We start from the raw sequence: 25059 nt of genomic DNA, 5'->3' as shown, positions 1-25059 counted from the left end.
GAGCCCTCCATCGGGCTCTCTGCTCTGCAGGGAGCCTGCTTCCTCCTCTCTCTCCGCCTGCCTCTCTGCCTACTTGTGATCTCTGTCTGTCAAATAAATAAATAAAATATTTAATAAAATAAAATAAAATAGTAAATATAGGGGCGCCTGGGTGGCTCAGTGGTTAAAGCCTCTGCCTTCGGCTCAGGTCATGATCCCAGGGTCCTGGGATTGAGCCTCACTTCGGGCTCTCTGCTCAGCAGGGAGCCTGCCTCCTCCTCCTCTCTCTCTCTGCCTTTCTCTCTGCCTACTTGTGATCTGTCTGTCAAATAAATTAAAAAAAAATAGTAAATATAAGTAATGTAAAATTTTAAAATTTGCAGAATAGGAAATAGGAAGAAAATCTCTACTGAAGGTTTTTGCAAATTATAGAGGTTGTGGAATGTGGTTTAACCCTGACCTATACCAAAGACAGAAGTCAGGCATAGCCGTACTTTGGAATAGCAGTTAGTAGAGTTTTTTAAAATTCTGTGTTCATAATTTGCTTTGGAAGGTTTGTCAGTTTTTAACTTTATGATAAATAATGGCAAAAACTAATGAACTTTTTTCCTTTTATGGATTTTTATGATCTGTTTGCCATTATATTTAAAGGACAGTGTTTATTTTAAAAATTGAGAAAAGTTTATTTTTTTTAAAGAGGTCATGTAGATAATTTTTTTTTTTTTTAAGATTTATTTTTTTATTTATTTAAAAGATTTTATTTGAGGAAGAGAGAGAGAGGGATAGCGTGACCGGGGTGAGAAGCAGAAGGAAAAGCAGACTCCCTGCTGAGCAGGGAGCTTGATGTGGGACTCCAAGATCCATGACCTGAGCTGAAGGCAGATGGATACCTAACCAATTGAGCCACCCAGGTGCCCCTAGATTTATTTATCTGAGAGAGAGAGAACAGTCATGCATGTGTGTGCAGCTGCATGGAGGGAGGGGCAGAGGGAGAGAATCTTCAAACATTCTCCCTACCTTGGGGCTCCATGTGGGGTAATATAGGGCTCGATCTCACAACCCATGAGGTCATGACCTAAGCTGAAACCAAGAGCTGGATGCTCAGTGGACTGAGCACCTAGGCACACCTCTAATCAGTGTTTAGAACAGCAGAGTAGGGGTGGAGGAATTGCAGCTCTGGTGGTTGATGGGCAGCCTTGATGATTATCTGTTACTGTTTTTATCAGAGATACTACCTTTAAAGGTTTTTAGCAAATTCGGAAAATAAGGATTTTTTTTCAAGGTTTTTTTTTTTGCGGGGGTGCTATTTTTCTCTTCTCTGGGTAAGGGAGGAGTTCATGAGTTGTGTTGAAAAGTTACTGGTACACCTGTATGTTATTGCATGTTTACACACAATTCTTTAAGGCTTCTCTCTCTCTCTCTTTTTTTTAAAGCATATGTGCTGCCAAAGTGAGCACTCAAAGCTTATCTCTGAAGTTAATTTCTACTAACTCACTTTTTACTTTAAATTATCTTCAAAGTAACTGTTTTAGGAGACAGTGATCTTCTGGTGGGGTAAATTTTTATTAATATTTTAATGTGGAAGCTAGTAGGAACTAATTTGCATGAATCATTTGTCCATTGAGAATAAATTTCTGTTTAGAGATTATTGGTTCCTCAGGGGTCTTGAGACTGTGTTAGCTTTATTATTTAGTTCAAAATTTGGTTGTCTTTGAAGATAATGTGTCTTAGAAAAGAGTGTGCTATATGTGTTGTGTGACCCTCTTAGACTCTGAACAGTAATTCTGGGAGAGGAAAATGAAGGAGGCTTTTAATGATGACTCAGATAAAAGAAGTATAAAATGTCTCCAGTATCTTTAGCTTTTTAACCAAAGTACTTTTTTTTTAGGCTTTGAACTAACAATTGATCACCCACATACACATGTGGTAAAGTGCACTCAGCTCGTTCGAGGTAAGGAATCCCAGCTTGAAATGGCTGTCTTAAATTGTTTTACCATTTAATGGCTATGATTTATTTATGGTGGACAAATATATAACTCAGCTGCTTTGGCCAGAAGTTAAATTGAAAGGGTTACCTGGCTTAAATCAAAATGAGTGTTTCTAATTTGGGGTTTTTCTCCTGGGTTCTTAGTTAAAGAGAATTAGCCTCTTGAGGGTGTTTGTCAGAACCTGAAACAGATTTCATCAAGTCAAATGACAAGTATCTAATAGCAGTTTAAGGATACGTTGGGAGTGGTGATCTTAATGTGATTCTAGGATTGATGGCCCTAGACAGACAGCCTTTTACAAGCCACCCAGAGGATCTAGAATTTATTTGACTTATTTCAATGATTGACAAAGCCTTGGAAAGACTTTTTTATTCTGATTTAAACCTTAGTAGTTGTAATTGCATGAAACCTTGTTCCTCTTAGTTTGAATAGTATTATCAACATGTAGACACTTCTGCATTGAAATGCCTTCTACTTTTGTAGATGAAACTGATAATTGGCCTTATTTTATATTTTGCTAATATGTGCTTCATCTGTAAGTTTCCAGTTTTCCTAAGTTCTTTATATTTAGAAAACATTAGAGGGTTTACATTAAGCAAGGATAAACAAAGATAGATAGATGCTGATATTGAAAAAACTAAGTTTTAAGGAAAATTAAAATTTACTTTATTACCCAGAGCAGTTTTTTGGGGAAGGGGGCATGTGTCCCCCCCCCTTTATTATGGTATATCAAGTAATTTCTGTTATTTGATGATTTGGGGTCTGAATCACAGGCTACTCAATTAAAAAAATTTTTTTTGAGCACAGATCACTTTTCCCAAATATACAGAGGTCTTCTGGATTCTGATCTGGCCTCCAAATTAGTTCATCTTCTAGTTCAGTAAACTCTTGCATCAGAATTTCTAGGTTACCTGTTAAAAATGCATGTTTTCTTCTCTAAACATACTGAGTCACACTCTAGGAAGGATGTCCAGGAATTGGAGTTGAAACAAGTACTCCAGATACTTGGTGTGCAGTGTAAAGCTTGAGTTTCTAGGTCTGGAAACAGTATAGTTATTATAATTAAAAGTTGCTGATTTGACGTTTTTTGTAGAATGTTAAACATCAGGTGGTCAGGGACCATGTCTGCCTTATTCGTTATTATGTTCTCTACTTGGAAATATTAAATGCTCACTAAATAATTGAGACTGAATGGAACTAATAACTTTTTCCCTGTCCCCCCCCCCCTTTTTTTTTTTTTAGCAAGCAAGGACTTAGCACAGACTTCTTACTTCATGGCAACCAACAGGTTTATATTTTAATATTTTCCCCTTCTATTTTTGGGATAGGGCTTGTCACTTTTTGAGGAATATATGGAAAGATATCAGGTCTAGCACTTAGTAAACTAGAACCCAAAGATCCAGGATAGATCTTTCCTACAGTGTATTACAGAAAATTCTCTGGTAAATATTTATTTTCCTGTACAGTTTCCATATTTTACTTTAAATTTCCATGGTGCTTTTTAATTTGCTAAGGTGATGCAGTTATGTAGTACTTACTATTTGAAATCCTACTTGATTCTGCATGTCTTCCTTTACTTTAAAATATCCAAGAGCAGGGGCCTGGCTGCTCAGTTGGGAGAGCATGTGACTCTTGATCTCAGGGTCTTGAGTTTGAGCCTCACGTTGGGTGTGGAGAGTACTTAAAAATAAAATCTAAAACAAAAAAAATAAAAAAATCCAAGAGCATAGTCCTTGTCAGTTAGTTCTTGTTAGTTAGTCAGTGTTGTTAGTCTTGTTAGTTCTCGTTAGGTAAACTTGGGGTTGATCGTGACTGAGAATCTAATTTGGAGGATTCTGCAATACTTACAGTATTTATTTATTTATTTTGAAGATTTTAATTATAGAGAATGTGCACGTGTGTTTGACTGAGCGCGCACAAGCAGGGGGAGGTGTGGAGGGTGAGGGAGGGAGACAGAAAATCTCCCTGCTGGGTGGGGAGCCGGACACCTGGTTCTATCCTAGGACTCTTAAGATCATGACCTGAGCCAAAGTCAGATGCTTAACCAACTGAGCCACCCAGGTTTCCCAATAATTATGGTGTTTATAAAACTTCCTTTTTCTTCCCCATTGCCAGATAAATGTGCATGAATATGTGTAAAGAGCTTTTTCTTTTTTTTTTAGGTTTTTTCTTTATTCTTTCCTTTTTAAGACAAAAATTAATATGTAAATTGTATTACCAAATTACTTGATAAGTCTCGTCTCCAATTGATCGTGGAAATCAAAGATATTTCTGTTGACTGTCATTATTTTTTATAGCCTGATAGGAGAAATTTTTGAAGTAAATCATCAGTTAAGCATATTCACAGTTGAGAGAGTGAGTCTATTCATTATTTTAGTTTATTATGTTTTTATTTTTTAATTTAGTTAACATATGCTATAATATTAATTTCAGCAGTAGAATTTAGTGCTTCATCAGTTGCATATAACACCCAGTGGTCATCATATCATGTGCCCTCTTAAATGTCCATCTCTAATTACTCCTCTATTATTTTCAATTGACCAGATCTGTGGTTGGCAAGAGATGAGATAATTTTAAGGGGGTTTTAAGTATTTGATTTAGGGATTAGACATAACTAAAAATCTTAAAGTTTTCCTTAAGTTCTAAGTTTCTTCTCAGGATAATAGATCCTTATTTTTAAAAAACTGAGTACCCTGTCTCTTTGGTTTTGGTCCTGGTCTTTTGTCAGGATGTGGGATTGATGATGTATAGCCAAAAAATTCAGAAATGTTACCTGAGCAGGTGGGTTAATGAAAAATCATGTTGGGTGCTGGATCAGAGCACTGGATATTTCTTACCCTTCTTACTCTCCAGTGTTTTTTAATTTTTTTTTTTTTTTCTTTTTAAATAATGGAGAGTTTTAACTTTGGGTTCAAAATTGAGAGCTCATAAAAAAAAAATTGAGAGCTCATGACACTCTCTTGTTTCCTTCCCTCTGATGTCAGCCTGCATTTGACCACATTTAGCCTGCAGTACACACCTCCTGTGGTGGCCTGTGTCTGCATTCATCTGGCTTGCAAGTGGTCCAACTGGGAGATCCCAGTCTCAACTGATGGGAAGCACTGGTGGGAGTATGTTGACGGCACTGTGACCTTGGAACTTTTAGATGGTAAGTTTTAGAGTAAGGGACCTTGGAAAGCACTTGCTCTTGATCTGTCACATATCTGGCCCAAAGTGACTTCATTCAGATGAAAATAGTTAGTTGAGGTTATTCTTGTTTTTTTACTTCTGCTTGTCTGAGTTTTTCTTAAATGTTCTATTTCATTTGTAGAACTGACACATGAATTTCTACAGATTCTGGAGAAAACCCCTAACAGGCTCAAACGAATTCGGAATTGGAGGGTAAGAATTATTTCTGTCAGCTTGTAGTACAAAATTAGTTTTTTTTCTTTTGACTGCACAGTGAATATACCAGAATTGGATATGTACTCCAGGTTTGGAATTTCCTTTCTCTTAGTTACATAATAATCATGACTTCAGGGGCACCTGGGTGGCTCAGTGGATTTAAGCTTCTGCCTTCGGCTCAGGTCATGATCCCAGGGTCCTGGGATCGAGCCCTACATCGGGCTCTATGCTCTGCAGGGAGCCTGCTTCCTCCTCTCTCTCTGCCTGCCTCTCTGCCTACTTGTGATCTCTGTCTGTCAAATAAATAAATAAAATCTTTAAAAAAAAAAATAATCATGACTTCAACTTCATAGCTTAGATACTGCTCAGAAGTCAGTGGTGGTGATAGGTGATAGCAGGATTTGTTTTGTGTTGTGCAACTATTGTGATATAGTCAGTTGGCAACATTGTTGAGTATTTTCTGTGTGGAGACTTAGGGAAAAAATGTGGCTTCTCTGAGTCATAAAGTGGTGGGTTCTGGTAGAGGAAAGATAGAGTTACAAGGTTAGAGCTGGTATCATTGTACTTTGACATTATTTGCTTTTTAAATGGATTTTAGAATTTTATTTTTATATCGATTGTAGGGTAAAGTTGTATTTCAAATATTTTTCAAAGTCTTATAAAATGGAATCATTCTTTTTTCCCTTGGCATTAGGTAGAATGTTCATTTAAAAATGTTTCCTGCAGGGGCACCTGGGTGGCTTAGTTGGTTAAGCTTCTGTCTTTGGCTGAGGTCATGATCCCAGGGTCCTGGGATCGAGCCCTGCATTGGGCTCCCTGCTCTGTGGGGAGCCTGCTTCTCTTTCTCCCTCTGCCTGCAGCTCCCCCTGCTTGTGTACTCCCCGCCCCCTGTCAAATAAATAAATAAAAATCTTAAAAAAATTTTTTTTTATTAAAAAAAAATGTTCCCAGGGTGCCTGGGTAGCTCAGTGGGTTAAAGCCTTTGCCTTTGGCTCAGGTCATGATCTCTTGGGGTCCTGGGATCAAGCCCCGCATTGCGTTCTCTGCTCAGCAGGGAGCCTGCTTCCTCCCTCTCTCTCTGCCTGCCTCTCTGCCTTCTTGTGATCTCCCTCTCTCTCTCTGTCAAATAAATTAAAAAAAAAAAAAAAAAAAAGTTCCCTGCAGGGGAGCCTGGGTGGCTCAATTAAGTGTCTGCCTTTGGCTTTAGGTCATGATTCTGTGGTCCTGGGATCAGGCTTCTTGTTCAGCAGGGAGCTTGCTTCTTCCTCTTCCTTATGCTCTCTCTTGCTCACTCTCTCTTTCTCCCAAATAAGTAAATAAAATCTTAAAAAAAAAATATTCCCTACATTCTCAGAAATCCAGATTGATAAACTTAATTTCATTCTCCTGAGTTTAGAGAATTGTAGAAAATGAGTTAGTCTACAATTCAAAGGAGGCTTGAGAGCACATAGTTCATCACTGTGATCATAGGACACCTCACCAAAATTTCCGGAATTTGTTTTTGGACCAACTGCTGTCATAAGCCGTCATAAGGCATAGATGTTCATGAATTAATTTTAGATATGCACAAATTAATTTTTTAAGTGGCTTGTAGTATTGGTATAGATTGCTGTAACTTTTGGGGGGTATGGTAGAAAACGTAAGATTGCCCTTTTAGCAAATTTTTGAGTATACAGTTAATATGTTATGCAGTAGGTTTCTAGGACTTACCTTGTATAACTGAGTTTGTACCATTTGACTACAAGGTTCTTATTTTCCCTCTCCCCCCAGGCTACTATTTTACTCTCTCTGTATGAGTTTAAATCTTAGATTGCTCACTTAAGTGAGATCATATTTTGTCTTTCTGTGTCTGGCTTATTTCACAGCAAAAGACCTTCCAGGTTCATTCATGTTGTGACAAATGATAGGATTTCCATCTTTTCTTTTTTTTTTTTTAAGATTTTATTTATTTATTTGACAGATAGAGAGATCACAAGCAGGCAGAGAGGCAGGCAGAGGGAGGGGGGAGCAGGCTCCCCGCTGAGCAGAGAGCCCGATGTGGGGCTCGATCCCAGAACCCTGGAATCATGGCCCGAGCTGAAGGCAGAGGCTTTAACCCACTGAGACATCCAGGCGCCCTTTTCTTTTTTTTTTTTTAATTGTGGTAAAATACATATAGCATGAAAGTTACCATCTTAACCATTTTTAAATGTACAGTTCAGTGGTGTTAAGTATATTCGTATTGTTGTGCAACCATCATTACCATTCATCTCCTTAATTCATTTCATTTTATAAAACTGAAACTTTACACCCATTAAATAACTCTGCATTCCCCCTCCCCACCCAGCCCCTGGCAACCACAATTACACTTTCTGTCTATGTGATTTGGCTTCTCTTAAATACTTGATACAAGTGGAATAATACAGTATATGTCTTTCTGTGGTTTATTTTACTTAGCATAATGTTCTCAGGGTTCATCCATGTTGTGGCATATTGTAGAATTTTGAGTCCTTTAAAGGCTTAGTAATATTCCATTGTATGTGTCCACCATATTTTGGTTATCCATTCATCTGTCGATGGACACTTGGGTTGCTTCCATATTTTAGCCACTGTGAATAACGCTGCTGTGAACATGGGTGTATAAGTATGTCTTCAAGACCTTGCTTTTATTCCTTTGCCTATATACCCAGAATTGGAATTGCTGGATTATATGGTAGTTACGTAGTTTTTGGTTTTTGGTTTTTTTTTTTTTTTTTTTGGTAGTTCTGTTTTTGATTTTAATTTTTTTTGAAGTTGTTTTTAAATTTTTTTAGAAAAGATTTCATTTATTTAACAGAGAGATCACAAGTAGGCGGGGTGGGGGGGGGAGTAGACTCCCTGCTGAGCAGAGAGCCCAGTGTGGGGCTTGATCCCAGGACCCTGAGATCATGACCTGAGCTGAAGGAAGAGGCTTAATGTTCCACTGAGCCACCCAGCTGCCCTTTAAATTTTTTAACTTGAAAAATTAAAAATATTTGAAGTCCAGATTGTTCCTTTTTTTTTTTAAAGTTACCTGTGCCATTGATGTCCTATCCAGGAAATTGCCAGATCCACTGTTGTGAAGCTTCTGTCCTGTTTTCTTCCAAGAGTTTTATTGCTTTAAGTCCCTTATTCAGTTTTGAGCTAATTTTGTATATGGTGTTAGGTAAGGGCCCAACTTCATTCTTTTTGTATGTGGATATCCAGTTTTCCCAGCACCATTTATTAAAAAAGACTATCCTTTCCTCGTTGAATGGTCTTAGCCTTGTGGCACAAATCATTTGACCATTTATGTAAGGGTTTATTTCTGTGCTTTCTCTTCTGTTTCATTCATCTCTACGTCTTTTTATGCCAGTATTACTGTATTATTGTATACTGTATTACTGTATGGTGCTTACTGTAGCTTTGTAGTTAGTTTTGAAATCAGGAAGTGTGAATTCTCCAGTTTTGTTCTTCATTTTCAGATTGTTTTAGCTATTTGGGGTCCCTTGAGATCCATAGGAGTTTTAGGGTGGCCTTTTCTCTTTCTGCAAAAAACATTGGGATTTTGATAGGGATTGCATTGAATTTGTAGGTTGCTTTGGGAAATAATGTTCACATTTTAACAACATGAAGTCTTTGAATCCAGAACATGGAATGAGTTTTCCATTTAGGTCTTAATTTCTTTTAGCAATGTTTTCCAGTTTTAATTGTAGAAGTTTTTCATCTCCCCGGTAAGTTAATTCGTAAGGATTTCTTTGATACTGTTATAAATAGGATTGTTTTCATAATTTTCTTTACAGATTGTTCATGTACAGAAATGCAACTGAAATTTGTGTGTTGACTTTGTATCCTGCTACTTTGTTGAATTCATTAATTCTGACTTTTTATGTGTGTGGAGTTTTCTATATAAGATTATATCATCTGCAGGGGCACCTGGGTGGCTTAATCAGTTAAGCGTCTGCCTTCTGCTCAGGTCATCATCCCAGGGTCCTGAGATCAAGTCCTGCATCAGTCTCCCCGCTCAAGGGGGAGTCTGCTTCTCCCTCTTTCTCTTCCCCTGCTCCTCTCCCTGCTTGTGTGCTCTCTCTCTGTCAAATCAATGAAGTCTTTTTTTTTTTTTAAGATTTTATTTACTTATTTGACACAGAGCGAGAGAGAGATCACAAGTAGGTAGAGGCAGGCAGAGAGAGAGGGGGAAGCAGCCTCCCCAATGAGCAGAGAGCCTGATGAGGGGCTCGATCCCAGGACTCTGAGCTTATGACCTGAGCCAAAGGCAGAGGCCCAACCCACTGAGCCACCCAGGTGCCCCTCATGAAGTCTTTAAAAAAAAAAAAATTATATCCTCTGCAAACAGATAATTTTACTTCTTTGCCAGTTTGAATGCTCTTTTTTTCTTTCTTTTTTTTTTTTCTGGAGAGAGAGAATGTGAGTGGGGAGGGGTAGAGGGAGAGAGAGAATCTTAAGCAGACTCCGTGCTCAGCATTGACATGGGGCTCTATCTCACAACCCTGAGATCATGACCTGAGCCAAAATCAAGAGTCAGATGCTTAACTGACTAAGCCACCCGGATGCCCCTGAGTGCTTTCTTTTGCCTACTTTTTCTGATGAGAACTTCTAGTACTTTGTTGAATAGAAGTGAAAAGGACATCCTTGCCTTGTTCTAGATCTTAGCAGAAGAGCTTTCAGTTTTTCCATTGTTGAATGTGATGTTTGCTTTGAGTGTTTCATATATGACTTATATTATATTGCGGTAATTTCTTTCTATTCCTAGTTTGTGGGGTGTTTTTATTATGAAAGTTTGTTGAATTTTATGAAATGTTTTTTCTGTATCTGGAAGATCATATGTTTTTTTTTTCCCTTTATTGTATTTATGTGGCATATTACATGGATGATTTTTGTTTGTTGAACCATCCCTGCATTCTAGGAATAAGTCCTACTTGGTCATAGTGTATAATCTTTTGGTATGCTGCTAAATTCAGTTTGTTAGTATTTCTTTTTTAGATTTTGTTTATTTGTCAGAAAGAGAGAGAGAGCACAAGCAGGGGGTGAGGCAGGCAGAGGGAGAAACAGAGTCCCTGCAGAGCAGGGAGCCTAATGTGGAACTCTATCCCAGGACCCTGGGATTATGACCTGAGCCTAGGGCAGACAGGTTCTTAACTGACTGAGCCACCCAGGCGTCCCAGTTTGTTAGTATTTTTTACATCAGTGGTCATTAGGGATATTGGTCTGTAGTTCCTTGTAGTGTCTTTGTTTGGCTTTGATATCAGGGTAATGATAGCCTCATAGAATGAATTGAGAGTTGTTGCTGCCTCTTCATATTTTTGGGAAAGAGGCTGTTCTTTCTTTCTTTCTTTCTTTTTTTTTTTTTTTAAGATTTTATTTATTTATTTGACAGGCAGAGAGAGAGGAGGAAGCAGGCTCCCCACTGAGCAAAGAGCCCGATGTGGGGCTCGATCCCAGCACCCTGGGATCATGACCCGAGCCGAAGGCAGAGGCTTTAACCCACTGAGAAGAGGCTGTTCTTTCTTGGGAAATTATTTTATTATTGATTTAGTCTCCTTACTAGTTACAGTTGTGTTCAGATTTTCTATTTCTTTATGGTTTATTCTTGTTAGGTTTGTGTTTCTAGGAATTAGTCCATTTCATCTAGATTATCTAATTTATTGGCATACAGTTGTTCAGAGTAGTCTGTTTTTTAAATTCTTTTTAAGTCAGGTTAATTGGGGTACAATTTACATAGAGTAAAATTCACTCTTTTCCCCCCTCCTTACTCCATCACCCAGTTCTCCCATGCCTCCAATCCTCTCCCCTCCAGCAACCCTGAGTTTATTTCCTATGATTAAGAGTCTGTTACTGCTTGTCTCCTTCTCTGATTTTGTCTTGTTTTTTTTCCCTCTTCCCCATGATTCTCCGTTTTATTTCTTAAATTCTGCATATGAGTGAGATCATATGATAGTTAATTGTCTAATTGACTTACTTCACTTAGCATAATACCCTCTAGTTCTTTCCATGTCATTGCAAATGGCAAGATTTCGGGATTTTTGGTGGCTGAGCAGTATTCCATTGTGCCTGTGTGTGTATATATGTATGTATATATATCACATATTCTTTATCCATTTATCTGTCAGTGGACATCCTGGGCTCTTTCCATAATAGGGCTACTGTGGTCATTGCTGCTATAAACATGAGCCCCTTCGGATCACTACATTTGTATCTTTGGGGTAAACACCAAGTAGTGTAATTGCTGGGTCATAGAGTAGCTCTATTTTCAACTTCTTGAGGAACCTCCAGCTCTTTCCAGAGGGTTCCCCTTTCTCCACATCCTCACCAACATCTGCTGTTTCCTGACTCATTGATTTTAGCCATTCTGACTGGTGTGAGATGGTATCTCATTGTGGTTTTGATTTGTAGTTCCCTGATGCTGAGTGATGTGGAGGTTTTTTTCATGTGTCTGTTGGCCATTTGCATGTCTTTGGAGAAGTGTCTGTTCATGTCTTCTGCCCATTACTTGATTGGATTATTTGTTCTTTGGGTGTTGAGTTTGGTAAGTTCTTTATAGATTTTGGATACTAGCCCTTTATATGATATGTCATCTGCGAATAACTTTTCCCATTCTGTTTGTTGTCTTTTGGTTTTGTCTACTATTTCCTTTGCTGTGCAAAAGCTTTTTATCTTGTTGAAGCCCCAGTAGTTAATTTCTTCCTTTGTTTCCTTTGCCCTTGAAGGCATGACTTGCTGTGGCTGAGGTGATGCAGGTTGCAGCGTATGTTCTCTAGGATTCTGATGGATTCCTGTCTCACATTTAGGTCTTTCATCTATTTTAAGTCCATGTTTGACTGTGGTGTAAGGAAATGGTCCATTTTCATTCTGCATGTGGCTGTTCAATTTTCCCAACACCACTGTTGAAGAGACTGTCTTTTCCATTAGATATTCTTCCCTGCTTTGTTGAAAAGTAGTTGACCATACAGTTGAGGGTCTATTTCTGGGTTCTCTAATCTGCTGTGTGTCTTTTTTTTTGCCAGTACTATACTATCTTGATGATTAGAGCTTTGTAATGCTTGAAGTCCGGTGATAGTACCGGCTTTTTGGTTTTCTTTCCTTTTTTTTTTTTTAAGATTTTATTTATTCATCTAACACAGAGAGAGAGAGACCAGGTAGGCAGAGCGGCAGACAGAGAGAGAGGGGGGAAGCAGGCTCCCCGCTGAGCAGAGAACCCAATGCGGGGCTCGATCCCAGGACACTGAGATCATGACCCCAGCTGAGGCAGAGGCCCAATCCATTGAGCTACCCAGGTGCCCCTGGTTTTCTTTTTCAACCTTCCTTTGGCTATGAGGGTCTTTTTGGTTCTATACAATTTTTAGGATTGTTTGTTCCAGCTCTGTGAAAAAAAAGTTGATGCTCTTTGACAGGGATTGCATTGAATCTGTAGATTGCTATAGGTAGCATAGACATTTTAACAATATTTATTCTAATCCATGAGTTTTGAACGTTTTTCCATTTCTTTGTGTCTTCCTCAGTTTTTTTCCTGAGTATTCTATAGTTTTCTGAGTACAGATCGTTTGGTTAGGTTTATTCCTAGGTGTCTTAAGGTTTTGGGGTGCAATTATAAAAGGGATTGACTCCTTAATTTCTCTTTCTTCTGTTTCATTGTTAGTGTATAGAAACATAACTGACTTCTGTGCATTGATTTTTATATCCTTCCACTTTGCTGAATTCCTGTTTGAGTTCTCACAAATTTGGGATGGAGTCTTTTGGGTTTTCCACATAGAGAGCAATGTTATCTGCAGAGGGTGAGAGTTTGACTTCTTTGGTGATTTGGATGCTTTTATTTCTTTTTTTGTCTGATTGTTGAGGCTAGGACTTGTAGCACTGTGCTGAACTACAGTGGTGATAGTAGACATTCCTGCCATGTTCCAGATCTTAGGGGGAAAGCTCTCAGTTTTTCCCCATTGAGGTGATATTTCCTGTGTGCTTTTCGTATGTGGCTTTTATGATACCGAAGTATGTTCCCTCTATTCCTATACTCTGAAGAGTTTTAATCAAGAAAGGATGCTGTACTTTGTCAAATTCTTTTTCTGCATGTATTGAAAGGGTCATATGATTCTTTTCCTTCTTTTTATTAATGTAGTGTATCACTTTGATTTTTGGATGTTGAACCACCCTTGCAGCCCAGGAATAAATCCCACTTGGCTGTGGTGAATAATTCTTTTAATATACTGTTGGATCCTATAGGCTAATATATTGGTGAGAATTTTGACATCCATATTCATCAGGGATATTGGTCTGTAATTCTCCTTTTTAGTGGGGCATTTGGTTTTAGGATCAAAGTAATACTGGCCTCATTGAAAGAGTTTGAGAATTTTCCTTCCATTTCTAGTTTTTGGAACAGCTTCAGAAGAATAGGTATTAATTCTTTAAATGTTTGATAGAATTCTCCTGGGAAGCCATCTGGCCCTGGACTCTTGTGTGTTGGGAGGTTTTTGCTTACTGCTTCAATTTCCTTGCTGGTTATGGGTCTGTTCAGGTTTTCTGTTTCTTCTTCTTCAGTTTTGGTAGTTTATTTGTGTCTAGGAATGCATTCATTTCTTCCAGATTGTCTAAGTTCCGAGTACCCTTACAATCCTCTTTATTTTTGTAGAATTGATAGCAATGTCTCCAGTTTCATTTCTGATTTTAGTGGTTTGAATCTTCTGGTTTTTTTCCTAAACTGTCTAGCTAAAGGTTTAATTTTGTTGATCTTCTCAAAGAGCCAAGTACTAGTTTTATTTTAATTAGAAATTTCTGTTTTCTATTTTTTTTAATCTCTGCTGTAATCTTTATTTCCTTCCTTCTCTTTGCTTTAGTTTGTTGTTCTCCTAGTTCCTCACATTATAAAGTTAGTTTGTTGAGTTCTTTATTTTTAATGTCAGTGTTCATAGTTTTAAATTTCTCCCTTAGTGCTGCTTTTGCTGCATCCCGTAAATTTTGATATGTTGTGTTTTTGTTTTCATTCATCCCTAAGTATTTTCCAGTTTCCCTTTTAATTTCTCCTTTGACCCATTGGTTGTTTTAAAGTATTCCTTAGTTTCCACAATTTTGTAAATTTTCCAGTTTTCCTTTTGTTACTCATTTCTAACTTTATCTTGTAGTCAGAAAAGCTAATTTATATGGTCTATCTTTTAAAAATCTGTTGAGACTATTTGTTGCTTCACATGTGGTTTATCCTGGTAAATGTCTCATGTGTACTTGCGAAGAGTGTTTATACTGTTGTTTTGTAGAGTGTTCTGTATATGTCTGTTAGATCCTGTTGGTTTATTTTTTGAAGTTCTCTGTTTCCTTATCTTTTGTCTGGTTGTTCTGTCAATTGTTGTGGGTGGAAATTGAAGTCTTTAAGTGAAATCTTCTGTCAGTTTTGATTGTGTTTTATTAGGTGTGCAAATGTTTATAATTGTAACAATTGCTAACTTGAGCCTTTTATTAATGTATAATGTCCTTTTGTGTCTCTTGAAACCTTTTTTGTTTTAAAATGTATGTTGTCTCATATTAGTATAGCCACCCTTGCTCTTGGTTACTGTTTGCATGGTATGTTTTTCCCTCTTCCTATTTTCAACCTGTTTGGGTCTTAGCATCTCAGTTGCTTGTAGACAGCATATAGCTGGATTATATATTTTTATGCATTTTTGACAATCTCTGTCTTTATTGGAGAGTTTAATCTATTTACGTTTAAAGTAGTTACAGAGGGGCACCTGGGTGGCTCAGTGGGTTAAGCCTCTGCCTTTGGATTAGGTCATGATCTCAGGGTCCTAGGATTAAGCCCCGAATTGGGCTCTCTGCTTAGTAGAGAGCCTGCTTCCCCCCCAACCCCCACCTGCTGCTCTGCTACTTGTGATCTCGCTCTCTCTCTGTCAAATAAATAAATGTTAAAAAAAAAAAAAAAAAAGGAGGGGCACTTGGGTGGCTCAGTGGGTTAATCCTCTGCCTTGGGCTTGGGTCACGGTCCCAGGGTCCTGGGATCAAGCGCCCCACATTGGGCTCTCTGCTCAGCAGGGAGCCTGCTTCCTCCTATCTCTCTGTCTGCCTCTCTGCCTACTTGTGATCTCTGTTAAATAAACAAATAAAATCTTTAAAAAAAAAAGATATTTTGTCATTATGCTTATTTATCTTTTAGTTGTTGATGTCACAAAGTTGTCTGTACATTGCATGCCCCAGAACATAAACTAATAGTCTTTTTTTTTTTTTTTGGGGGTCAGAGAGAGAGAGAGAGAGAGAATGTGTTATTAAAGGCAGGGAGGAGCAGCAGGCAGGGGGAGAAGCAGGCTCTCCACTGAGCAAGGAGCCAGATATGGGACTCAGTCCCAGAACCCTGGGATCTTGACCCGAGCCAAAGGCAGACACTCCGCTGACTGAGCTACCCGGGCTTCCCTAATAATTTTTTAAATGGATTAGGGTTCTAAATTAAGTAGGTAATAAAGCTTGATTTACAAACCAAAGTTATAGTAATATTAGCTTTTGCATTAATAATTGTGTTTTTTTCCTTAAAATGTGTTAGTTGGTTAAATCATGTAGAAAACAAGAAGCCCGGTTATAGACCATTGTTAGAACAGTAGTAGCTTTGGGGGCACCTATCTGGCTCAGTTGGTAGAGCATGGGACTCTTGTTCTCAGGGTTGTAGATTTTAGCCCCATGTTGGGGGTAGAGATTACTTTGAAAAAAAAAAAAAAAAAGGTAGGTTTTATAGTTGCCCATGTATTTACTGCAGATCTTTATTTTCTCCCTATCGCTTCAATTTACTATATAGTCTCCTTTCATTTCACGTTGCAGGATTTCTTTGAGTACTTCTTGGGTGACTGACTGGTCTAATAGTGAACTATTATGAACTTCCTCAGCTTTTACCTATTTAGAAATGTCTTAATTTCTTGCCAATTTCTGAAGGGCATTTTTGCTAGATATAGGATTCTTGGTTGACAAGTTTTTTTCTTTTAGCACTTGGAATCTATTGGTTCACTGTCTTGTCTCCAAAGCTTCTGATGAGATACCTGTTCGTGATCTTATTGAGGATCTCTTGTACCTGTTGATTCACTTCTCTTGTTACTTTCAAGATTCTCTGTCTTTGGCTATTGAAGTTTGATATTCTCATGTGAGTCTCATTGAGTTCATCTTGGAATTTATTGAGCTTTTGTTTCTATTCAGGTCTTTATCAAAGTTGGGAACTTTGCAGCCATTATTTTTTCATGTTCTCTCTGCCCCTTTCTTCTTTCCTTCTGGAATTTTCAGAGTGCATGTGTTGGTCCAGTTGATGGTGTCCAGCAGGCCTCAATCTTTTTTCATTATGTTCCTTAGACTAAGTGATTTTCATTTTCCTGTCTTAAAAGTTTAATGATTCTTTCTTCTACCTGTTCAAATCTATGTTTGAATCCCTTTGGTGGATTTTTCATTGCAGTTACCATACTTCTCAGCTCCAGTTTCTTTTTTTTTTGATATTCCCATTTTGTTCATATATTCCTTTACTCCATACTTACATACTTCTCCATCCTTCCGTTAAGTAATTTGAGTATCTTTAAGGGAATTTTTTTTGTTTTGTTTTGTTTTTTTTAAGATTTTATTATTTATTTGACAGAGATCACAAGTAGGCAGAGAGGCAGGCGGCCGGTGGGGAAGCAGGCTCCCTGCTGAGCAGAGAGCCTGATGTGGGGCTCGATCCCAGGACCTGGGACATGACCTGAGCTGAAAACAGAGGCTCTAACCCACTGAGCCCTACCCAGGAGCCCCTTTAAGGGAGTTATTTTAAAGTCTTTGTGTGGTAGTTCTGCTATCAGGTCCTTTTCAGGGGCAGTTTCTGTTGATTTATTTTTTTCCTTTGAATGGGTCATACTTTTGTATTTCTTAAAATGCTTTGTAATTTTTTTGTTGAACACTGGACATTCTAATATAATAACGTGGTAACTGTGGAAATCAGACTCCCAGGCTTTTCTGTTTTTTGTTATTATTTTTGGATGGGGGTTGGATTTGATTTGGGGTGGTGTCTCTGCTGAGGATCAGCCTGAGATGTAAACTTAAGGTATTCTCACTTGTTTTCTGAGTCTTTCCCTGGGAGCGTGTGATCAAAATTTTCTAATTTTCTTTGTAAATTTTTTTTTTTTTTTTTAATATCTTGCTCTTAATGTCTGGCTCCCAAAAGAGGAAAAAAGCAAAAAATGAAGGGGAGAAGAAAAGGTGCTGGTCCTTTAAGTCCCTTGAGAGTCACTTTAGCCAGAGGGCCAGGAGCTTGCAGCAGTAGAGGGAGGAGCCTTAACAGTGGCTGCCTGTCTCTTAGTCTGTACTCTTTTGTCAGAAGCTGCAATCAGGGATCAGAGCACAGAAACTGCTGTTTGCAGGAGAGTCATTTTTGCTGGTACTGGCTCTTCCAGAATGCAAGCTGCCTCCATTGTGGCTGGGGTAGGAGATGGGTAGTTGCTAATGTGCTGAAAGGTGAAATTGATGTAAATTATTCCAATTTACTATGCAAGACTTACCCCAAAAGTTGCAAGCCTTTAACAGACTCCAGAGTCCCAAAATAGTTACATCAGACAAATTCTATCAGTGCAGTTGTTGTCTGAGGGGAGAGATTCCTGGTGCTTCCTACTCTGATATTTTCCTAGAATCCTCCTCCTCCCCTGCTAAGGCTAAGTGTGATTTCGTTGTGCTTCTGTACCCCATTTTGCTTATCCATTATCCATTATCCATTAATGGACATTTGAGTTGCTTCCATATCTTGGCAATTGTGAATAATGATGCAGTGAACATGGGAGTTCAGAGATCTTGAGGTCTTGTTTGTATGACTCTTGATTGAAGGTTTTCAAAATCTTACTTCTAATGGTTATAATTAATGATTTTAGAGTAGCCTCCTGCCTATGGGCTACCCAGAACTTCCACTGTTGCAGCAAGCACAGTCTCTTCATTCCAGTTCCCCCCTTGCCCCCCCATTTTATGAATTACCTGAGGTGAAGAGATGTCATTTGCTTCATTCTAGGCATGCCAGGCTGCCAGGAAGACAAAAGCAGATGATCGAGGAACAGATGAAAACACTTCGGAGCAGACAATTCTCAATATGATTTCCCAGAGCTCTTCAGACACAACTATTGCAGGTTTAATGAGCATGTCAACTTCTTCTGCAAGTGCAGTGCCTTCCCTTCCAGCCACTGAAGAGTCATCCAGCAACTTAAGCAATGTGGAGATGTTGCAGGGCGAGCGTTGGCTGTCCTCCCAACCTCCTTTTAAACTGGAACATGCTCAGGGTCATCGGACTAGTGAGAATTTAGCACTTATGGGAGTTGATCATTCTTTGCAACAGGATGGTTCGAATGCATTTATTTCCCAGAAGCAGAATAGTAAGAGTGTGCCCTCAGCTAAAGTGTCACTGAAAGAATACCGTGCAAAACATGCAGAAGAGTTGGCTGCCCAGAAGAGGCAGCTGGAGAACATGGAGGCCAATGTGAAGTCACAGTATGCATATGCTGCCCAGAATCTCCTGTCACACCATGATAGCCATTCTTCAGTCATTCTAAAAATGCCCATGGAGGGCTCGGAAAACCCCGAGCGGCCTTTTCTGGAAAAGGCTGACAAAGCCGCTCTCAAAATGAGAATCCCAGTGGCAAGTGGAGATAAAGCTGCCTCTTCAAAACCAGAGGAGATAAAAATGCGCATTAAAGTCCATTCTGCAGCTGACAAGCACAATTCTGTAGAGGACAGTGTCACAAAGAGCCGAGAGCACAAAGAAAAGCACAAGACTCACCCATCTAATCATCATCATCATCATAATCACCACTCACACAAGCACTCTCACTCACAGCTTCCAGCTGGTACTGGGAACAAACGTCCGGGTGATCCAAAACACAGTAGCCAGACAAGCACCTTAGCACACAAAACCTATAGCTTGTCTAGTTCTTTCTCCTCTTCCAGTTCTACTCGCAAAAGGGGCCCCCCTGAAGAGACTGGAGGGGCAGTGTTTGATCATCCAGCTAAGATTGCCAAGAGTACTAAATCCTCTTCCATAAACTTCTCCTTCCCTCCTCTTCCTACAATGGCCCAGTTGCCTGGGCATAGCTCAGACACAAGTGGCCTTCCCTTTTCACAGCCCAGCTGTAAAACTCGAGTTCCTCATATGAAACTGGATAAAGGGCCCACTGGGGCCAATGGTCACAATGCAACCCAAACAATAGACTATCAAGATACTGTGAATATGCTTCACTCCCTTCTCAGTGCCCAGGGTGTCCAGCCCACTCAGCCCCCTGCATTTGATTTTGTTCATTCTTACGGTGAATATCTGAATCCACGGGCTGGTGGAATGTCCTCCAGATCTGGCAATACAGACAAACCCCGGCTACCACCTCTTCCATCAGAACCTCCTCCACCACTTCCTCCCCTTCCTAAGTAAAAAAGAAAAAGAAGAGGAGAAAAAAACTTCGTTAAAAACAACTTTTTTTTTTTTTTTTAAAACTACTGATTCTGGACTAAGGAAATTACTTCCCTTATGAAATATGTCACCCTTCTTGGACTAGGGAATAAGTAATATTGACATGCAGGTGGGAGGGTGGTAGAGGGGCTTGGTTATTATATCTACTGCCTCAGAAATTGAACTATTTTGTTATAGTTTTTACTGGTATTAGAGAGGTGAGAATGTGTTGAAGCTGTGAAGGATTAAGAATACTTTCTCTGTTCTTGGCCTCTCCACCTCCTAATTAGGTTGATTAGAGTTGATGTCTTCCCTCTTCTGGCCAGGACTGAAATATGGAGGGTTTGTTTTATCAAACAGTTGTGGATCCTTTTGGTGTTTAATATATCAGAAGAGTGGAAGTATTTAAACGTCAAAATCTTTTAAGAGACTTTAAAAAAATAATTTAAAGAAAGTAAGTTATCTGTTTAGTTTTTTTTATATCATCCGGGGCAGGAGGGAATAGGGATTTTGCTGTGTGTATGAGATACATAGCAATGACTCCTGGGGGGTGGGATTGGAGGGTGGGGGGGCTGTATAGGGGGGATGGGAGGGTAGGCTTTTGCCCTTGAGTTCTGTCTGATAGGCTCCGGCCACTTGAAGTGTTGAGACCTTTAAGTATGTATGTAAGTGTGGGTATGTGTGGTTTTAAGCGTGTGTGCTTAAAAATCATGTTTTATCTTTCCCTCCCTGTCCCTCACCGTTTTCACTTCCCAACAGTCTACTAGAGAGAACACGGTGTGGCCTTTGGAGCATAAAGGAAGGAAGAGGCATGTGTTAGCATGGTATTTTCCCATTTCTTTATGTTGTGATTGAGTGGTAACCTTCTAAATTCTAGTTTGGGCAAGTGTAGCCAGTGGCCTGATTCTGGACTCCATTACAAAAACTTCCCTTTTACCCCCTTTTTCTTTTTGATGCAGAAGAAAGGTGGGGTTGAGGAAGAAGGATTGGAGAGCAAGGCTGGCTTCTGCCCTACGGAATTGGGTGTGTCTTTTTTTCAAGTTAGGCTTTGGGAAAGTGTTCAAGTGAGAGCAATCTCAGGGTCTCTGAAGGGAAGGGGGATGTGCTCTATATTCTGCCTCTGAAAGCCCAGACCATATATGAGAATAGTTCTGGGAGAAGCCATGGACCTAGGGGATACTGAAAACAATGAAATTGTGATTGGGTATTTTTAGGATATTGTATTTTAAATGCATTATGAATGTAAGACTTGCTTTTTTTTGTATATCTGAAGGGAAACAGCTGCATCCTTAATTTTTGCAACCTTAATTTTGCAACCTGACTTCAGAGATTGGAACTTGTGAATTTAGCAGTACTGGTGTCATGAGGGTGAGCAAGCCTAGCCCACAGATGCAGGTTGTCCATCTTTGGTGGCTTTAGTTTCTAGGCAGGGGTTTTTCAGTAGATTTCTAAGAGTCGTTTAAAAAAAAAAAAAATCAGGAGTCATGGGTGCTTGATTATCCCAGATTTCTGGATAATTGGTGTTCAGGATCCCAATACTCAAAGCTCAGCACTTGTTGAGGAAAGAAATCTCAAGGGACTTAGAAAGAATTCTAAGCCAGGTTGTCTAACTGAAAATGCCACTAAGCCACAGATCATTTGATGTGGTGTTCTTTGGTCTTCACGGTATTTTTTGCTATGGAAAAGATGATGCAATTTGAATTTGTCTTGCTGTTTTTAGTGCAGCTTCCTTTACACCAAATATTCTGTATAGAAAAATTGAATATTTTTCATTGGAAGTTATAGGAAGATAGGAGTTGTACATGTGCTGCTGCTTGCCAGGAACAGGTTGGGGAGAAAACTGAGGCAGTTGGAGTTGTTGATGCACTGGCCTAATATAGGAAGGAATTTGTACAGTAAATCTTAAGGTGAATTAATGTCCTGCATCTCTGCATATTTGAACTGTCTAGGGTGCCTGCCATTGCTGTGTAAAATGAGCGCTCTGCTGACCTATAAACCAGTAATATTTAGAATGTTACTTCATTTTCACTGATGGCATTTTCCTCTATACCCCTGGTATTTTCTGTTGTGCTAGGTGGTTGGTAGAAGTGTGATGTGTTTACTAAATCTAGGCTTTCTATTTGTTTAGATTTTGTTTGGTGAAGTCTGCGTTCCTTCCTGACCTTCCCAAAAGTTTATTTAGTTTGGATCTATATCTTTGTGGAATTGATCATTGATTTGATTATGAAAATGTCTTTTCCAGTGTTCAGATTTTCTCATCAAATGTCACGTATATTCTAACTGTGTGCACTCCTTCACCACAGAGGCAGACATAGCCACTTGGCCTCAAAGCAGTTCTCCATGGCATCTGTGGTTAGTTCCTTAGACCTTTTGTCAGGAGTGAACTAGAAAAAGTACTTACTAGAGCCCAAGAACTGCTTTGTGCTGTGCAGTCTGGCCTTTGCACTAGTAGTTCATTGCTGATGTAGGTCAATTTAAAGACTTCTGTATTAATGCCTCCTGATACTGTTTTAAGATATCTACAGTGTCTGCTTTTAGATCTCTGTATATGTCCTGAATGTCCTGTGTGCTCTGCATGAAGTTGCTGCATTTGGGTTAGCAGATAGGCTTGTCAACTAGCATGCATATTTTTCTAATTACATAGACCTAGGCTTCAAAGGGTTGTGTGGTTTCTAAAACTCTATTTTCTCTATGCTCACACCTTTGAAGGATGAGAAATGGAATTTATACATCCAAAGTTAGTCTAGTTAAACATGGCTTTTTTCCTCCTTTTAACCTAGACTATCAAGGATAAGTGGTGGTAAGCAGGCCTGGAGCCTCAAGTTCTATAAATCTCATTACTAAAACCTTGCGTGACTCTTACGTTGTCAAAAACAAACACCTGTGGAATGTCCTTAGGGCTTTTAATCAGATACCTGTGTTGCTGTTGGCTGAACTCTAGTGAAGCATTAATTTAAAGCTAAATTGTTCTTCTGCAACATCAGTTATGCTTTTTCAGTTTAGAAGATATGTAGGAATTAGTCTAAGCTGCTCACTCATGAATCAGTGTGTTTCCATATCTGAGACTCAGCTTCCTTTTCTTTTTAAATGATTCTGTGTTTTGATTCAGTGTGTCATTTTTCATAGTTCTGTATTATTGGCTTCACCAGTGTTGAGAGAAAAAAATTTTTTTTAATCTCCAGTTGGAAACAGCAATGGATTAGGATATAGAAATAAAATCATGGTAACATCAGTGCTGGATTTCCTTAAGCTTCTGCTACCTAATTCCCCATGTTGAAAATGCATACCCCTCATACTTTGCTTCTGGACAAAGGCAATTAGAGGGGTCTTAGCCCAGTACGGTTGGATTTTAAAGATCTTTGCCTCCTAAGGAGGGAGGGAGGAAAAGAAAAAAAAAAAAGATCTTTGCCTCCCCTCCCCCAAATAAATGTGGGAACTTGGGAACAGATTAATTTTTTAAAAGGATTATTCTAGTATCAGTTATTTTGATACTAATGCTAGGAAAAGGGATATTCTAGAACATCTTGAAGTTGGAATACAAATATTATCTTGGGTTTTGGAGAATTTAAGCAGTCTATGCAACCCTTTACATGGTGAGAAATAAGCCCTTTGCAGTCCCAACTAAGCTTTCAGTGACTTTAATACCTCCCTAGATTTCCTGTGTTGCTGCTTGTTAACACCCAGCTTTTAACTGAGTGTTTGCTCCTGATGGTTTGAGAAATGTTCATGTTGTATCACATTATCAAGTTTTATTTTGTCTTTTATCCCTCTGTGGGTGTAAGTTTGAAACAAGCATGGTACTGTAATCCTACCTGATAGAGTGGTCTGGAATGAGAATTATTTTCTAACTGGGAGACCCTTCCATTTTAATGTTTGTAAAGTTTTTAATATGAGCTTGGCATTGGAAAAGGGAGGGAAAGAAAATGTTTACTAAAAAGCAGTGTCTGCTCTTCCCCTTTATGAGTGCATATTTGTGGTTGAATGAAAAGATGAGAAAGACTCTTGGGTTTTCTGTGTCCATGTTAAGCATGGAGAGGGATGCTTGACAGCATGCTAATTGAAGCCAGAGCAAGTATGTCTCCATCAGGTTATCAGGAACTCTTCAGTTGAATGCTGAGGACCTAACTAGTTAGTGGTAGATCACATTGGAATTGGTTGCAAGATGGAAGTGCTGTCTGGGTGAAGCACCCAAAGAAAAGAATGCAGCAGCCTAACATAGTGTTAACCTAGGTTTCTGGGTTTGAAACTGACCTTTCCCTTACCCTACTCTGCACACCTGAAACTGTCCGTTTTCTTATCAGACCAAAGAGCAAAGAAGAAAAAAAAGAGTAAAATACTTTACCAATCTATGTCACTCAGGTACAATTTTGTGGTATTTTTGTCTGTTTTCTTTGTATTGCTCTAAAGAGTCCTTTCTCAGCATACTACTCTGCTGTTGCCTCTGTCCTCCTTGGGGCACCTCAGTTCTGGATGCTACCCCTGGGATCTCTACTGCTGTTATGTGATTGATAGGATGTAAGTGACCATTACAGTAAGGGCTCTTTGTAAAAAATTCAAACACATTTTTAAAAAATTTAAAAAAGGATGTTGTATACATTTTATAGTCTGGCTATCAGTTTGATATCTTGCTGTCAAGTATGTTTCTCAATCTGTATTTATCCATCCCATCAATAAATGTTAATGATAAAACACTCACCTGATTGTTTATGTGTCCTAAGTCTTCGAATTAGTCTTTAACTGGCATTTTACTGTTAGGATTACAGTTTTCAGTTTGGGTAGTAGTGTGTGCTTTCTGACCACAAGATTCTGTGGGAATTAAGTCCGTTGGAAAGACCTAAGATTTGGTTGTCACAGTGAACCTGGTAGTATAAAGTATGATGTAGTCAGAGGGGGGAAAAAAAACCCTCACTCAGTACAGCATTCTTGGTGATGCCTGGGAAAATTGATAGTAAATACTCTTCCTGGAAGATAAAAAATCACACACACAAGGTAAATCTTGTGAATCACATACTTTTAAAGGAAAAGAATTCCTTTTTTTAAAAAATATTTTATTTATTTATTTATCAGAGAGAAAGCATAAGCAGGCAGCGGCAGAGAAAGAAGCAGGCTCCCCGCTGAGCAAGGAGCCCCACACAGGACTCAGTCCTAGGATCCTGGGATCATGACCTGAGCCAAAGGCAGCAGCTTAACCAACTGAGCCACCCAGGTGTCCCAGGAAAATAATTCTTATGTTAAAATACTCCACAAACTTAGAACACAAAGTAGCAGAAGCTATAGTTTAAAGGGGAAAAAAGATCAATTTGATAGAATGAATGATGT

The 25059-nt window shown here is 38.9% G+C and overlaps 1 protein-coding gene across 2 annotated transcripts in view; it reads left to right on the top strand.

Moving 5' to 3' along the window:
* Positions 1 to 24431, top strand: part of CCNT1 (cyclin T1) — a 36670-nt gene extending 12239 nt beyond the window's left edge. The window contains exons 5-9 of one of the 2 annotated variants that reach the window (XM_044229162.1): positions 1868 to 1930; positions 3210 to 3255; positions 4952 to 5115; positions 5278 to 5348; positions 18319 to 24431. In XM_044229162.1, the coding sequence (XP_044085097.1) occupies positions 1868 to 1930; positions 3210 to 3255; positions 4952 to 5115; positions 5278 to 5348; positions 18319 to 19722 (1748 nt within the window). In that variant the 3' untranslated portion in view covers positions 19723 to 24431. The remainder of the gene's footprint in view (positions 1 to 1867; positions 1931 to 3209; positions 3256 to 4951; positions 5116 to 5277; positions 5349 to 18318) is intronic. The other variant, XR_006381413.1, reaches the window with a different exon arrangement.
* Positions 24432 to 25059: the final 628 nt, after the last annotated feature.

The sequence above is a fragment of the Neovison vison genome, chromosome 12 (genome assembly GCF_020171115.1).
Source record: "Neovison vison isolate M4711 chromosome 12, ASM_NN_V1, whole genome shotgun sequence".
Taxonomy (NCBI): domain Eukaryota; kingdom Metazoa; phylum Chordata; class Mammalia; order Carnivora; family Mustelidae; genus Neogale; species Neogale vison.
This window is presented reverse-complemented; position numbering and strand designations above follow the sequence as displayed.